The 14231-nt window shown below is 48.9% G+C and overlaps 7 protein-coding genes across 7 annotated transcripts; 4 read left to right on the top strand and 3 right to left on the bottom strand.

The window, feature by feature from the left end:
• Nucleotides 1–103: 103 nt before the first annotated feature.
• On the bottom strand, nucleotides 104–1685 carry N7539_005562 (HNH endonuclease signature motif containing protein; the record flags this gene model as incomplete). Its single annotated transcript, XM_056935164.1, has 3 exons — nucleotides 104–1087; nucleotides 1177–1286; nucleotides 1454–1685. 3 exons carry the CDS (start codon nucleotides 1683–1685, stop codon nucleotides 104–106), a joined length of 1326 nt encoding a protein of 441 aa, XP_056790358.1.
• Nucleotides 1686–3147: 1462 nt separating this feature from the next.
• On the top strand, nucleotides 3148–3465 carry N7539_005561 (uncharacterized protein; the record flags this gene model as incomplete). Its single annotated transcript, XM_056935163.1, has 1 exon — nucleotides 3148–3465. The coding sequence occupies one exon, from the start codon at nucleotides 3148–3150 to the stop codon at nucleotides 3463–3465; it is 318 nt and encodes a 105-aa protein (XP_056790357.1).
• Nucleotides 3466–4144: 679 nt separating this feature from the next.
• On the top strand, nucleotides 4145–5859 carry N7539_005560 (uncharacterized protein; the record flags this gene model as incomplete). Its single annotated transcript, XM_056935162.1, has 3 exons — nucleotides 4145–4160; nucleotides 4238–5169; nucleotides 5224–5859. The coding sequence occupies 3 exons, from the start codon at nucleotides 4145–4147 to the stop codon at nucleotides 5857–5859; spliced, it is 1584 nt and encodes a 527-aa protein (XP_056790356.1).
• A 1063-nt stretch (nucleotides 5860–6922) lies between these two features.
• On the bottom strand, nucleotides 6923–7979 carry N7539_005559 (putative Rho-associated protein kinase; the record flags this gene model as incomplete). Its single annotated transcript, XM_056935161.1, has 2 exons — nucleotides 6923–7649; nucleotides 7717–7979. The coding sequence occupies 2 exons, from the start codon at nucleotides 7977–7979 to the stop codon at nucleotides 6923–6925; spliced, it is 990 nt and encodes a 329-aa protein (XP_056790355.1).
• Nucleotides 7980–9163: 1184 nt separating this feature from the next.
• On the top strand, nucleotides 9164–9935 carry N7539_005558 (uncharacterized protein; the record flags this gene model as incomplete). Its single annotated transcript, XM_056935160.1, has 2 exons — nucleotides 9164–9362; nucleotides 9415–9935. The coding sequence occupies 2 exons, from the start codon at nucleotides 9164–9166 to the stop codon at nucleotides 9933–9935; spliced, it is 720 nt and encodes a 239-aa protein (XP_056790354.1).
• Nucleotides 9936–10303: 368 nt separating this feature from the next.
• Nucleotides 10304–11502, bottom strand: N7539_005557 (uncharacterized protein; the record flags this gene model as incomplete). The annotated part of the gene is made up of 3 exons (XM_056935159.1): nucleotides 10304–10521; nucleotides 10585–11136; nucleotides 11211–11502. 3 exons carry the CDS (start codon nucleotides 11500–11502, stop codon nucleotides 10304–10306), a joined length of 1062 nt encoding a protein of 353 aa, XP_056790353.1.
• A 1694-nt stretch (nucleotides 11503–13196) lies between these two features.
• Nucleotides 13197–13709, top strand: N7539_005556 (uncharacterized protein; the record flags this gene model as incomplete). The annotated part of the gene is made up of 2 exons (XM_056935158.1): nucleotides 13197–13589; nucleotides 13659–13709. 2 exons carry the CDS (start codon nucleotides 13197–13199, stop codon nucleotides 13707–13709), a joined length of 444 nt encoding a protein of 147 aa, XP_056790352.1.
• Nucleotides 13710–14231: the final 522 nt, after the last annotated feature.

The raw sequence follows: 14231 nt of genomic DNA, 5'->3' as shown, positions 1-14231 counted from the left end.
ACTAGACGTACAGGAAATTCCAATCTGGTAACAAGAATCAATCTTAATACCTCTCATAAGCAAAGGCTCAACAAAAACAAAAGAAAAAGCGATGCGGACCCGGCTAGCCTCCCCCACGGCCACGAACCCATGCCCAATCCTGGGCTTCCATCAAAGCCCCTTCTGAGGGCTGTGTTTTTTCCGGAGACAGGGACCGAGCTCCGATCGGCCTAGGATTTTCTTTCGTTGGGCTTCCCTTGTGACTGGTTGGACTGCGACGGATGCGTGGCCGGATTGGCATTGGCCGGGAGGGAAGGACATTCTCGTCAGGATGAGCGACAATTTGGGCTGGCGGCTGTAGCCACGAGAAGTCCCTTCCTCTTGAGAAATCCCATCCGTCGTCTCTATTTTCGGGCTCGGCGCGGACTGGAGGAACTACACTCCGAGAAGGGACTTGGGTCGTCTCATAATCACTCAGGAAGTCATCGTCTTCGTCCTCTGCGGCACCCTGCATAGCCATAATTCGTGACAGATGCCACCGGAGCTCAAGTAGTTCGAAGGACGGGAGAGGAATAATCTTGGGATCCGGCGTGCTCATTTCGAAAATGAAACCGGAGCGGATTACCTCCATTCTTCCCCAGTGGAAGAGTCCTATCTCCCCGTCTTCCTCATTTTCCCTTGGGGTATGGACCCAACCTTGCCGCCGTTCTGGATAGGGATGGGACTGAAGGGGAACACGAGATGTCCGACGGGCATCAGCCATCGGCAACGGTAACCAGTGAAAGGAAACGGTCATGCTAGTCTTGGCTTCATTGATAGAGATGGGACGGAAGGCACAGAGACCGGCGTCCAAATAACAGTGAGCCTGAACACTCAATGTCATAAGGTTGGCTAAAAACTCGGTATTCAGAGCATCGTCCTCGCCTTGGATAAGCTGTTGCTTCCATGAGCGGGTCCTCTCTTCGCCCCAAAACGTTTCGAGCCAGGTCCAGATTGGGTCGTCTCTACCTGTTACCCCGTTTAGCTTGAACGGGATAATGTGCGCTATGTGAAGCGTAGGTTGACCTAGTTGGGTGAGGACGCATCGAACCCCATCTCGATCCAATATCTAGAGTGAGTTGAGTATGTTAGTAACTTAACGGTAACTGGGATGTTTCATGTAGCTAGAGTCAGCTCGAATTTACCAGTTTCTTAGACTCGCTGGAGCTTCTTAACGGCCGCGGAGAGGTAGACACTTGCGATGGGACTGGTAACTGTGATCTCGCAGGGCTTCGAGGACTGCGGATCGCGGAAATTCTTGGGGTCGCCTTGGTCGAACAAGCAGTATCTTGTAGATCAAGACGCCGGAGTTTAGCGCTCCCTTGCCGAATCCTGTCTCCTGGCTCGTCTCTGACCACAGCCTTGTTGCCAGCCCCTAGCACGACCACATCATGGTAAGCTCGGGCAAACCACAGAAAAACTCCAGTTAACTCACAAATGCCAGCGTGATCCATCATCGGCACTGTCACGATCAGTTTCAGAAACCGTCTGTATTCCTTCTGTTCAGGCTCCACTGCCCTCCGAAGGATGTCGAGATCGCAAAGCCACATGAGCAACATGCCGGTGCGAGTCACAGTAGTGAAACCGGTATCGAGATTCACCAGGCGGTCGATGAGTTCTTGCCGTTCTGGATCCTCAAACTCCGAGAAGATGGTAAAGGTGTCCATTTCGAAAGAAACTTGGAAGATTTGGTGGGGAGGTTGAGAGTTGAGCGTACGAGAAGGAAGTTTACACAGAATGGGGGAAGGATAAAGACGTAACAGGACCTTGTTCTAAGTGCAGGAGCCGGGTCCCAATTAGGAAATCTGACGTCGGCGCGGTACCGGAACCGAATGGAGACACCACTGAAGATGACCTTACACTAGTAGACCTTGAATTTACCAGAGTCCCCTTATATCTTAGGTAATACGTTCGAGTGCAGAGAGAGTTACGGAGAGAGAGGGGCCGGTACGGGCTTAAGCTACCGCGACGGTTTAGAGGGCATGAGTTTTTAGTGGGGAAGATAGAGAGGATAGAAGAATGGGGAGTATGAGTATTGCAGATAAATAAAGAGAAGAGGAGTAAAAGAGAAGAACAAAATACAGGGTAAGATATTACTAGAGATAAAGCTCTTCTTTCTTGTCCGGAGAAGAGGCCATATTTCCGGGACTCTCAGTCTCAAATTCAACAAAGATTCGACTCATAACCTTAAGATCTCCACCCCAAAAAAACAGCAAATGCCGAGGTGATTCCGCAATCTATTCGGAGAAGTCGGGGTAAAGCATTGCAAGACGCTCCGAAGTCTCGGCATGGGGGGAGATCCGATCGCGGCTTTGTCTCCTCTCGTACCCGATTTGATTATCTGATGATACAGTATGTTGGAAAATGGGTCCACGAGTCCCTCCTGAGTCATGCGTACTTGAGCGAGCCGAACATTTGGGAGTCATAGTATGCTTCCTAGGTTGTCAATCCTGTGGTAGCAGTTATCGTGTTTCTAATCTATCAACCTAAATGCCGTTTTCTATAGTGATGTCTATCTCTCGAACGAATCTCGAGGGTGCAACAAGAACAACAGTAGAGAGACCATAGTCAAAGTCAAATTTTGATCTCGAGTAAAAAGCTTTGATATCCTCGTTTCCACTCCCCATTCTATAGAGTTCCAGTCCCCAGGAGTCTACAATCTGCATTCAACGCAGACCGTACATCCCAGACCTAGGATTGATTCAGAGGTTCCAACCAATGCTTTCTACGCACATGTTTGCCGAGATTATCTTTTCGTCTCTTACCCTGGCGCCCATTCGCGGTGTACTTGCAACCGGAAAAGGGACAGTGGTCCAAGAATTGAGACTCATGCTCTAAGTCCCCATGAACTGAAGCACAATGGCGATGTAGATCTTTGAGCCTAGTAAAGCTTGGCTCGCTGGGGCATTGAGAACATGGCAGACGTTGGGTGCGTGGCGGAGACTCGATGAGATCGCTAGCGACTCCATGGTTTGAAGATTGATTCGAAAAGAAAGCCCATCGATGGAGTCTTCTACCCAGCCCAAGTACTCACATCGGTGGCAGTTGAGTCCCGGCCGCCTCTGTCGAGTTGTCATGTAGAGCGATTGCAGGTATATCAAAGAACAAGGGATCATTCCCAAACCCATCATGTTGACTCCATTCAGGGTGAAAGTATCTTATGATCGCCTGTTGCCTGTCCTGCTGAACCTCCCTGTCCTGCTGAACCTCCCTGTTGGTGCTGAGCGCTTCCATCCTGAAGAGAGATGCCAATTGACCGTGGCTGCGACTCGAACTCACAAAATGAAAAAGACGCACATGGATCAGAGCGATCCGATATCTATAGCCACGCAGGGTCGACGTAGCCGAGCTCAGGAAGCTGTTGATGATAGGGATAAAGTTGTTCGAGATGCTCAGCTCGTGATCGGCGGCTTGAAGATCGGCTTCTGGGGTGTGTCTCGCTTCTGAAAAGAAGAGGGATTGTGTTTTTGTTTCATAGGTGAATCGAGCCGACGGGACTCAGACTTGACAGTCACTCATAGAGGAAGGAAATATTTAGCTTGACAACCCGGCAGTACCACAGGAAATGAAGTTCACGGTACAAATGCTGATTTAACGGAGAGAAAGTCAAAACCAGCAAATACCTCTGGATGTAGACAACAAGGTTCCTCGTCGTCTTGAAAGCTATAGAAACCGAGTCTCAAATCCCTGATGATTCGCTCGGCCTCTCTAACTGTGGTGAGCTGGAATTCTTGAGAGCTCCTGGTGGATAATAGACCTTCCTCCTGTTCGAGTTTGACCGTCCTCCGGGCTTAATATCCTAACAGAAGTTAATGAAGTCAACACAAAGCGATTATACACGACTCAAGGAAGCAATAGCAAAGGAAGAAGGGTAATATTGCCTCATACAGCCGGTACCATAGCCAAAACGCAACTGCCGCCATACAGTATGACGGTACAAGTGCGGCCCGTGGGCGTTACGCTACCGCGCCTTCCATTTTTGGTCGCGGTTGCATCATCCGCTATATGACAACGCCATCTTCCCGAGTCCTAGCTCCGACAGACTCTTCTTCCTTTCTTCTCGTCCATCTTCCCCCATCAAATCAGTTCCTTTCGTTATACGAGATCCTTCTCAAAACCAGCTACAATGACCGACGCAAAGCGTCAGAAACCGGAGCGTCTAGCTCCCTTTAATCGTCTCCCAATTCCGGAAGTCAAGCCTGATTCCCCTCGTCTAGAGGGATTGGGTTATGCGAGGCTTGTGCCAAGTGGGATCTTATGCTCTTCTTCTCCGAGGCCATCGTTGAGTTTGCTTTACTGACAAAGAGAAAAGAAACGGATTCACGAGGATGGGGCCGGCCCGAGTTGGCCGAGTTTCGTGCCCTGCAAACACCACAAGTCGCCCCGGAGGACGAGATCTTTGTTCGTACATTTCATCCAGCCCTGCGAGATTGTGATCGAGTTTTCGTCTCGGATCCACGCTACGGTCCTGAGGTTTGGCTCGTGGTTGGCAACTGTACAGCCAATGTGGTAGCAGGAAGACCTGTCCATCCGATGCCCGGAGACAGAAGCAACCTGAAGCCCCATGGCATCCTGACTCCACGATCCCCATGGAAAGAGGAGTGGCTCTTCCAGACAGACATCAATCCACGCAAATTTCTCTCACATGATCAACTGGATGCCCTTCGAGAGATTTTTCCCAAAGCTGTTGGAGCAAGAGTACACGCTGCGGGATACCTGGTCATGCTTTTTACCTCGTTGTCTGACATTCAGCATATGTACTTGAATGACTGGGTGATGGTGGTCGGTGGCTTGAGAGTGATGTATGACCTTCTCGAGATTGATATTACCTCCGACACAGTTGCCTCTGGAATGCCGGTATCTGGGAGCCCAGATGCTATTCATGGTGACGGCTGCTTAGGGCTCAGGATCAAGCTGCAAGACGGAACAGAGGGAATCACGACGGTCACGCATGGATTCGTCAAGCAGCCAGACCAGTCTCGTATGCTGCCTTTTTTCGACTGGATTTGTAAGAAGAAGGATTCCCTCCGACGACTGCTATCTCTGCCAACCCGTGCAGACACCCCGGCATCTGTGATGTCTAGAGGCTGGCTATCGAACTCACCCATCGGGAAGGAAGTCTGGCTTACTGCGGCCGACAAGCCGACACTGGTATGGTCCTTATTCCACCATCCATAGGCTTCACTAACTCTAATCTTGATCTAGGTTGGTACGATCACTCAAACATTCGACAGTCCTAGCCTAGTGTTTCCTTACCCGACCGGTTACCGACACGATCTCAGCCTAATCACTAGTGAGAAGTTGCCGCACCTCATCAGCCCCCCCGGATACCCAGTTGTGACAGGATGGGCTGAGTACTCTGAAGCACTCTCGGGTCACCACGTCTACTTGGTGAAGCTGAATGCTATCACCCAGAGATGGGTAGTCGCGGATGGTACTATCAATCCCGCTGCCATACGGGACGCCGGTGTAATCGGGACTCATTACATGTGGGATACTGCGTCTCATACGCAATCTGCATCATTATTATGGACAACGGTAGAGCCCACGACGCCAGCTCAGGGTTGGTCGGGCTCTGTTCTGTGCTTGGGAAGTCCAACAGATGCAGCTAGTCGAGCGTTGGTTTTCCAAAACTACCAGATGCACTGCACTTGTGACGTCGATCTCGTCACCGGCGAGAAAATCGAGACCATTGTGAAGGCTGGATTCCTTCTTCCCGAAGCCGTACGCAGCTCGACAATCATGTCGGGCTCAGACGAGTACCGCAACCGAGCTTCGGACAGTTACCCTCGCCGGAGTAGAGAGGGCGCAATGCCTGGCCACCGGGTGTTCACGGCGTAGCGGATGATCTTGCTAATTTATCCTCTGTTCTTTTCTCTGCGTTCCTGTATTTTTAGCTTGATTGCTTTGAGGACGTTTGGAGTACACAAACGTCATGGAGACTACCTAGCGAATTAATGGACAATTCTGTAGTATCTTCAAAGTTTCTTCAGAATCTCTTGGTCGATGATTGAGATTGGTATGCCCGCTCCGCATGGCCGCCAAGGCCGTATGCCGTGAGAAATTATATAAAAGCGAAGTTGACAAAGGCAGTCAAAGAAAATCTGGAATTGCTTGAGCAGTATAGGAAGTTAATGAATCTAACAAATAAGTTGCGATAAATTACGTACGAAATAAACGCTCGATTACTATTTGACTGCAGGATCCTACGAAGGAAAAACCTGAAAGGTGAAAACACTCGACGTTGACTAGAAGAAGAAGAGGAGGAAGAAGGAAGCTAAGCTAGACTATTGAGGTTGGTGGTCCTAGGTGGTGAGAGGGCGTAGTCCAGGCGGTATGGTAGGCCTCACCATCAAACAACGATCACATAGAATATCAGACGGTTATACTACGCGATGCGAATTCTTTCGGGCAATCGCCGGAGCCACAAGGCGAGAACTAAGATCAAAGGTATCAGCTCCCAAGGACTCTCATGCAGAATCGCTTGCGCTCGAGAAGTACAGGCATGTCCCTAACAACGCGTGCTCTGCTGCAATGCAACCTCAGTTGAGGCTGAACAACGTAAGGCGTGCGGAGCCGACCGCATTGCCACACTGCAAGCGCGCAAGGTCATCTGGTTCTCCAACCGCTATATACCTGACTGTTGTCTTGTACAAGAACATCATATAACCAGAGTTTATCTCGTCGCTGGCCTTACTCATGAGGAATCAAGGTGCTGCGTGATATATTCCTCTGCTTGGTCCATCACTCCATGTCAAAAGGTGTGTCTCTACCAATCGAAAGTGAAACCAAGTTGCTCTGGCTCACCCGAACAAAGCAGACAAGGAAGTCCGCGATTTTCCAAATCCTGACAGAATGCTTTCTTCGAAAGAATTTCCCTGCTGGGTGGTCATGATCCAATTCATCACGACTGTCGCCATTTGGCTCTCTGCCATTGACCAAGTCGGAGTTTGCTGCCGTCCTGATTGATGGTGCTCGGTCGCACCAGGGTCAGCCAATTCTCAAGGCCGCACCAAAATTCTTGAACAATGCGACCTATCGCCGTACGCCATCGGACGAATGTTGACTCGCTGTTGGTTCCCTCAACAAGAAACCTCTTAGTGTGCGCGGCCAATTCTGCAACCGTGGCGTATTTGTTATGCCAGCACTTGTCGGTGATATCGTCAATCAGTGGATCACCATTCAGTTTGGGATATTCCATATCCTGCAGCAAGTCCACCACCTTAGGTCCATGCTCCCGAGGATCCTCAGTAAGACGTCGATCACCGTAAACTTCGAAGCCATAGTTTATCAAATTGTATAGGGAACCGAGAGCGAACTGCTCTGTACGAGGACCCACGGAGCTGGGTGTTCCACGTCCTCCTTGGTCAGTCTCGTTGACGTTGAGTATTCGTCCATAGGGTGCCATGCAAGCTTCGAAATCTGTCCCGATCTCCGCCGTACAATCAAAGTCAGACAGCTTCACCCGATCGCGATCAAGAAGGATATTTTCAGGTTGCAGGTCGCCATGAGCGAGGTTGAGCGATTCGAGGAGAGCGACGGCCCGAGCAAGGTCGTTCATCCATTCCCTTCGCAGGGCAAGAAGTTCTAATTTCTCTACTTTGGTAACCATCTTAAGGTAGTATGTTGGTCTCGAATATGATTATGTTGTATTTTAGAAGAAAGGGACACATCTAGTGACGCAATCAGTAAACGGACCTATAACTGCCAGTCAAGATCCCACCTCTCATGGACTCGAGGGTGATGCCATTATCTGAGTAAAAAAAGCACTGCACAACGGATAGACAGGGTGTGTGTTGTGAGAAAATCTCATAGACCTTGAGTTCTTTACGAAATTGACCTCTCTCGAACTCTCCAGACTTTGCGACCTTGACCACAATGCGAGGGTGAACCTCATAGGCGAAGGAGATGCCTCCTGCCCAGATCCAGTGAACATCTGGAAATTGGCGCTGGGCATCCATCGCAATAATACGATGCGAGAAGCAATATCAGAAGAAAGTGATGCTTCGGGGGGCGGTGAGCAAGGAGAAAAAGAGCAAGGGCGCGGAAAGAAAAAGGGAAAGAAGTCGCTCATGCATTTTGATCAGTCCATATCATGTGTGCCTGGCCTATCAGGCTAACAAAATACTGCCTATAATCAAAGCCCAATAGCTTAGAAAAGGACCAGTCTGAAGCTAAGGTGCGCCTAGCAGCTCGCTCTCGGTCTCGAGTCGTACGAAAACCTTCCCACTGATGATGATTATGTATAGAGTAGGTAGTAGACTGATGCATATAAATCATTGAAAATAGACCTCACAAGCAATAATTCTACCCCTTTTTGATCAAGCAATTGAAAATCATTTCGGTGATTGACTCCAAAGTATCGCCTACTACCTAGTACAACATCGGATGTGATTGGTTTCACTGGTTCACGGAGTGAGGCTCCGCTGGGGCCAGGCACAGTCCCTCGTCAATCGAGTGGAGCTCCGTACCGCCGGAGCTTGGCCCGCACGCCTCTCATTTTGTGGCGTCGATTCGTGCGGAGTGGGTCAACCGCCATACCCCAAAAATTGGACGATTTCCGTGACCCATGCTTTCCAGTAAATCTTGAACCCTTTGAAAAGTACCGATGAGGTTACTGATATTCGTCGATATCCTCTACGGAAGGCAAGAGAGAAAGAGGAAGGAAGAGAGCGAATAGGCTGGGCTAGTTAATGTGTGGGGTTGTGGGTCCCTCGGTGGTAGTAGAATGGCCAAATCATCCAAACAGACAGTCGAACCCGCAATTCCACATCCTGCGGATGCGCCCGGGGTCTTACCTGATTTTGACGCGCTGTCACAGCGCCGGCTGGCTAACTAATAAAGTAGAGAAGAAAAATCCTGGAAGTGCCCTTGAGCCATGATGGTAATTTAACACGGGTCACGTGGTCTATCACCTGATTTTGAGCTTGACGATATCACCCTAACCACCAATAAGACGGCAATGATTCTGCCGGAAGTGAGATCTTGGCCGCATTATGGCTTCGCTTCGCTCAGCATAAATCAAACCAGAAGCCCACCACACTCGGACACACTCTCTAATCTTCAACAACCCCTTTCGTTCCATTGAGAAATTTCAAATTGACAACCCACCTATGACTCTGCGGACCTGTACCTTTTCTTGACAATGCAATCAGAGTCTGAGGATCTAGAATGGGGATCCCCATCCATTGTTGTTTGGACGGAGCTCCAAGTGCCTATCGGACTGGAGTCTGATCAACAACGATGGATAGGATACTTTGAACCTTTGGTACATGCCATAGGCCACCATGAGACGGCTTGGGCTCGCCTCCGCGTGAACAAAGATAGGGTTATTCTAGGCACATGTACGTGATAATACCTATCAACAACGAGTAGGGTACTAAGTCTGGACTCTAGGGTGGCAGGGTGGTAGCCCGGCGTATAGAGCATTTCAAAACTCTCCGTCAGCTCAGCTTTTTAGGGAAACTCTTGCTGACGATGGAATTACGTTCTTGACATCTTATGAGACCGCCTTTCGGGGAGGACATTGGTTTGACCTTGTACCCCGATACTTTGTCACCATCTTCTGGGTTTACTTCAAAGCTCCGGTCACGGAAGCACAGAAGCGCGAAGTCGGAAATGGTGATGGTATTCGCCCACCTGCTATCCTCCGCCCCCGACCAAACGAGTTGCTATCACCAAAACCTCCCGTCCAGCTCTGGGCTTTACATAATGAGTATCTACATGGCGAAGAAGTTCACTCGCTACTGTGGCCGCATTTCTGGAGGGATGAGGAGGCATCGCTATTCAGACACGTGAAGTTTTGGACAGGTACAGGCGAGACGTACTTGGAGACCTTTCATCGGTTCCTCCGTGATACCGGCGCGATGGAAGTCAAAGAAGATTACTGTGAATTCAAAAAACTCGTCCCCATATAAGTGCGGCTGCATTTATGGCGACATTCCCGAGTTCCCGGTCGTATGTGCAGGATCTTTGCATCATGTCGAGAACAGGACGCTACGTGGAAGCCAAATCATTGGATGCATGTAAACCTGATCATCGAAACGCAAATATCTCGGACGCGAGCCAAAGCCGTGTGCGAAAAGCGGAAGATTCAACTTATTTATCAGAGTATAAGGCATAGCCTACGCACCATTAGACTTGGTTCATACTTTTGCTCATCCGTGTCGGTTCAATAGGCGTGCGAGCCTTGGAGTTTATTTGTATACGCCTAATCTATGACAAGCTCATATCGAAATTTCCACTGTTATTGATTCATGCTGCTTCGCTATCAAAATAGCTAGCTCTAAATTGAGATCAATTGAGCAACCCCAGTATCGAAACTCCATCTGTTATCAGACGACCCCGACCACTGAGTCTGCAGGAAATACCAATAACCCACAGTGAACCATAAGTATGATTCAGGGTTACGTCGAATAAGGTGCTCGTGGTCTTTGTCGTAGGGCACAGGCACAGCAGTCGGCTGCTTGCCCTGGAGCCAATCTTGAGATTCTGTCCATTGATCTTTGGGGCCGTTAGAAAATGCACGGATAAAAGACAACCTGCGCTCTCTCGTGGAAAACTCACAGCTCAAATCTGGTGTCTGATCATTCCCTAGGACCACATGGTACAGTTCGTGATAAAACGTCCCGGACTGTGGAAGAACATTGGCGAGCGCCATTCTTGCCTTAGGTGCTGTGTTCCCAAGCTTTGCACGTTTGACTGTAGATTTGAAGGATCTGGGGCACAGTGTGAGGGTATTTGGCCTTGTCTGCTCCTGTGACGCCCCAAGGTTTTGCGCCGAGTTGGTGCAATAGGTCTTGCCTTTTTTGTAGCTGTCATCGAAAAGGTATTGAGACATGTCACCCGCCCAGTAAGGTACTTTTCCAGTTCTCTCCCAGTTACCTTCCTTGTTTAGCTCCCAGAGATATTTTCTGTAGGTCTCTATTTGATCAATCGACACTGGTTGGAAAACACCATCTTCGCCGATCGTGTACACGTCATTATTTTCATGATCCCAGGCTATATCAGTGGGTTCCAACTTCACAAGCCATGTGTCGTCACAGTATAGACGTGGGATCTTGTCAGATCCGATGACTTTCTTGCCAGATAGGAAATCTTGAACAACTCTCAAGAACCCTTGCAGGTTGTCAGATTACGGGCGAATGAATGGTCAATGGTTTCGAATTGGAGAATGCGCGGATTGCACTTACTCTTCACAAATTCAATCGATGCGTCATCTACCGCCCTGAAGTATGTGTATAGGTACCGTTTGGCAACGACGGACTCCTTCGCGGAAGAGTCTTTCGCATGTTCAATTGCCTGCAGACCGGCTGCGACCAAAGCTCTGGACTCGAACAAGTAGTTGTCGAGGGCTTGCCGGCGTTGTCTGCACCCGCCGTGTGTATCCGTGTCCTTGATCACGAAGATGGTATCAATCGTAGGGTCAGTGGCAAGTACTGACAATAGAAAAAGACAAAATAGGGCAAGGACGCTCGATAGCATGATGAATTGAGTCAGCGCAACTTCCGCTCAAACGTTGAAATAGGAGCCTGGCAAGTGCGTCCTTTGCAAAGAGTAAAATCTTCACTCTTATAGTTCTATCGGAGAAATCAGCAGGAGTGGACCCTATAATCTACATATTACCTGCTTCATAATTCACGCGAAAAGATAGCAACATTGTCAATTGGTCTCCATAGAGTGTGGTAATCGCATGTGTCCTGGCCCCCTGGGACATTCTGGCCCGCCAAGGTGCTAAAGCAATTGCGGAGGCACCGACGGCACGATGGGTCTCCGAGCAAATTTTTGCCAAAGTTTGGATCCTCAAGTTCACAGCATCGTGTATACTGCTAGGATCTAAGCGAGGTATTTGAACGCTGGTGTTATGAAAATACTAGATCTCCGAGGCAGACTACTGTAAGTGTGCGGTATAATTCGAACTCCTGAAGTAGCAGCACTAGCTACTAGTTAGTAGCTAGTAGCCACTAGCCACTAGCGCCGCAGAATACCCACAAAGCAAACGGATCCGCAATTCTAGGTGGGCAAAGCGCTCTCTTGGTACTCGCCTTCGCTTTGCCATTTTGTGGAATCGCCTGCTCGGCCTATTGCCTGTAGTAGTGGTCCCAACATGTTGAGTGCACGAAGCACAAGCCACCGGACGCACTACCTATCTGGAGTGTAGATGCAGGTGGGGGCGCACTTGTAAAATAAAGATGCCTGTAAGAAAGTGTTTCAGACACTACTTGACAACGCTTTGACATTGAGGATTAACTGTAGTGGAGCTCATTAATAGGTATTAGGTGATAGTGTACTGGGATTTGGCACCCCTGAGAAACATAAAAATTGTCTGAATCAATAAGGGGGCAATCCTACTACGTACACAGGTACACCGTTTAACCTAAGTCATGTCACGTGTTCGCCACAGCGGCTGACAATGGCTTGACGCTCGTCCATGTACAGTAGTTCCCGGCAGGTTTGCCTATGCTGCTTGACTCGATCTTCAGCGTCCCTTGGAATAAGACTTTTATCTAATATCATGACGTGATCTATATCACGTCCCAAAACAACCATCCGATTCTGCTTTCATATTGTCGCCGCCTCAGATTCTTTGGCCGCTGAAATTTTCTTGGGTATACGCCGGGTACATTTCCGAGGAGTCGTGTTTTAAATGAAGACTCCACCACTAGTGTGCAACTACTGTACACTTGTACAGTGGTCACATCTGACAACCCAAGGGCCTCCACTCAAGACAGCCCGAATTTTCCGATGTCCGTTGACTAGAAAAGCTAAGCTCTAATTTGGTGTATACTTTGTGTCGTAAATACGCACGAGATTCATCCTTTATAGTATTCTACAGTACCAAGTATTAACAACGTCAAGTGGTGCTCGAAAGCCCCAGCTATAGGAAGTTCTAGTAGCCACTAGCCAGTCATAAAGATATGGTTTATCCGGCTCTGTTGAGTAAATTGTTGAGGCATGGGAGCGGAGATATACGATAGGTCAACCAGATTTGATAGTACAAATGGTACGTAACACGTAGTACGTACAATATTGAACGCTGTCCCATTTGTTCCTTTGCAACGTACGCGGAGCTGGAAATGAGCTAAAACAGTAGTGGTCCTAGAAATTATTCCTTAAGTCCAACGAGCTTTTCTGTTCTTACCATCAATTCTTTCGCACAGGTAGACAATCTTTACTTCATGGCATACCTCCATTCACTTCTGCTTATCACTACCCTGGCTGTCCGAGGCAGCCAGGCTGCATCCGACTGCCCAGACTCTGTTCAAAACAAGACAATTGCCTACTTCAACAGTGCTCCTATGACTTTTAGTTATGAACTCGCAACTGCTTCGGACTGCCAGAAATGGTGCGAGAAACTCCCGGCATGCCAGGCATGGATCTATGTTGAGCAGTCGAATCAATGTGATCTTCATCGCACACCGGCGTTAAGCGTCTCAGACAATGCAGGCTTCATCTTTGGTGGATGCATGCCGGACGCTGTCAACGCATCTACCAAGCTCGCTCCTACTCCAACGCCCTCGTTGCACCCCTCCTTGCTCCGTACACCGGCAGCTTCAGATACCGTTGCTTCGGTGTGTCGTTCCCTTTTGCTCTGTTATCACCTTCCAAACTGATGGCTAACTGTACTTTGGTGCTCCAAGATCCACACCAAGCGCGATCTTTTCCGCCATAAACACAAACATCGCCACTGACTTCCATCACTCGAAATCACAATTTCGCGGGGAAATGGAGTTCGCATTTGTTTCTGGGAGATCTTGAGTCGTATTCGAATAAAGATCATTGTGTATTTATTGTAGCTATCAGGAACCACCACGGACCAAGCCCCGAAAACACGAAAGCTTCCGGACCGAAATATGTACGTCGGCTATACAAAGCGCCATTTCAATAGAGTAGATTGCGACCACATATCGTCCATTACTAGCGCTATGACACTAGCTCTTTACAGAATGAGTCATTATACTCACAGGATCGGGAACGACAGCACTGGACCTATTGGGCTAGTGTACGTGATGTCGTACCCAGAGCTTCGGTGAGAGACTGGAGAGTGCTTAGAATTAACTTTTGTATAGTTAAACGCAAGAATTCTTGTCTGAGACATGATCCCTTTAGCGGCTTGGCACGCTGGGCTGGGAATTACAATCCCAGTCAATTTGGCAGAGGCAGCCCATCTGACTTTACCAGTTTCGGTTTCGGTTTATAATGACTTGAGTAAA

The sequence above is a fragment of the Penicillium diatomitis genome (assembly GCF_028827545.1).
Source record: "Penicillium diatomitis strain IBT 30728 chromosome Unknown utg000005l_segment0_segment0, whole genome shotgun sequence".
Classification (NCBI taxonomy): domain Eukaryota; kingdom Fungi; phylum Ascomycota; class Eurotiomycetes; order Eurotiales; family Aspergillaceae; genus Penicillium; species Penicillium diatomitis.
The sequence above is the reverse complement of the archived record's forward strand: the minus strand, read 5'-3'. Positions and strand labels throughout refer to the sequence as shown.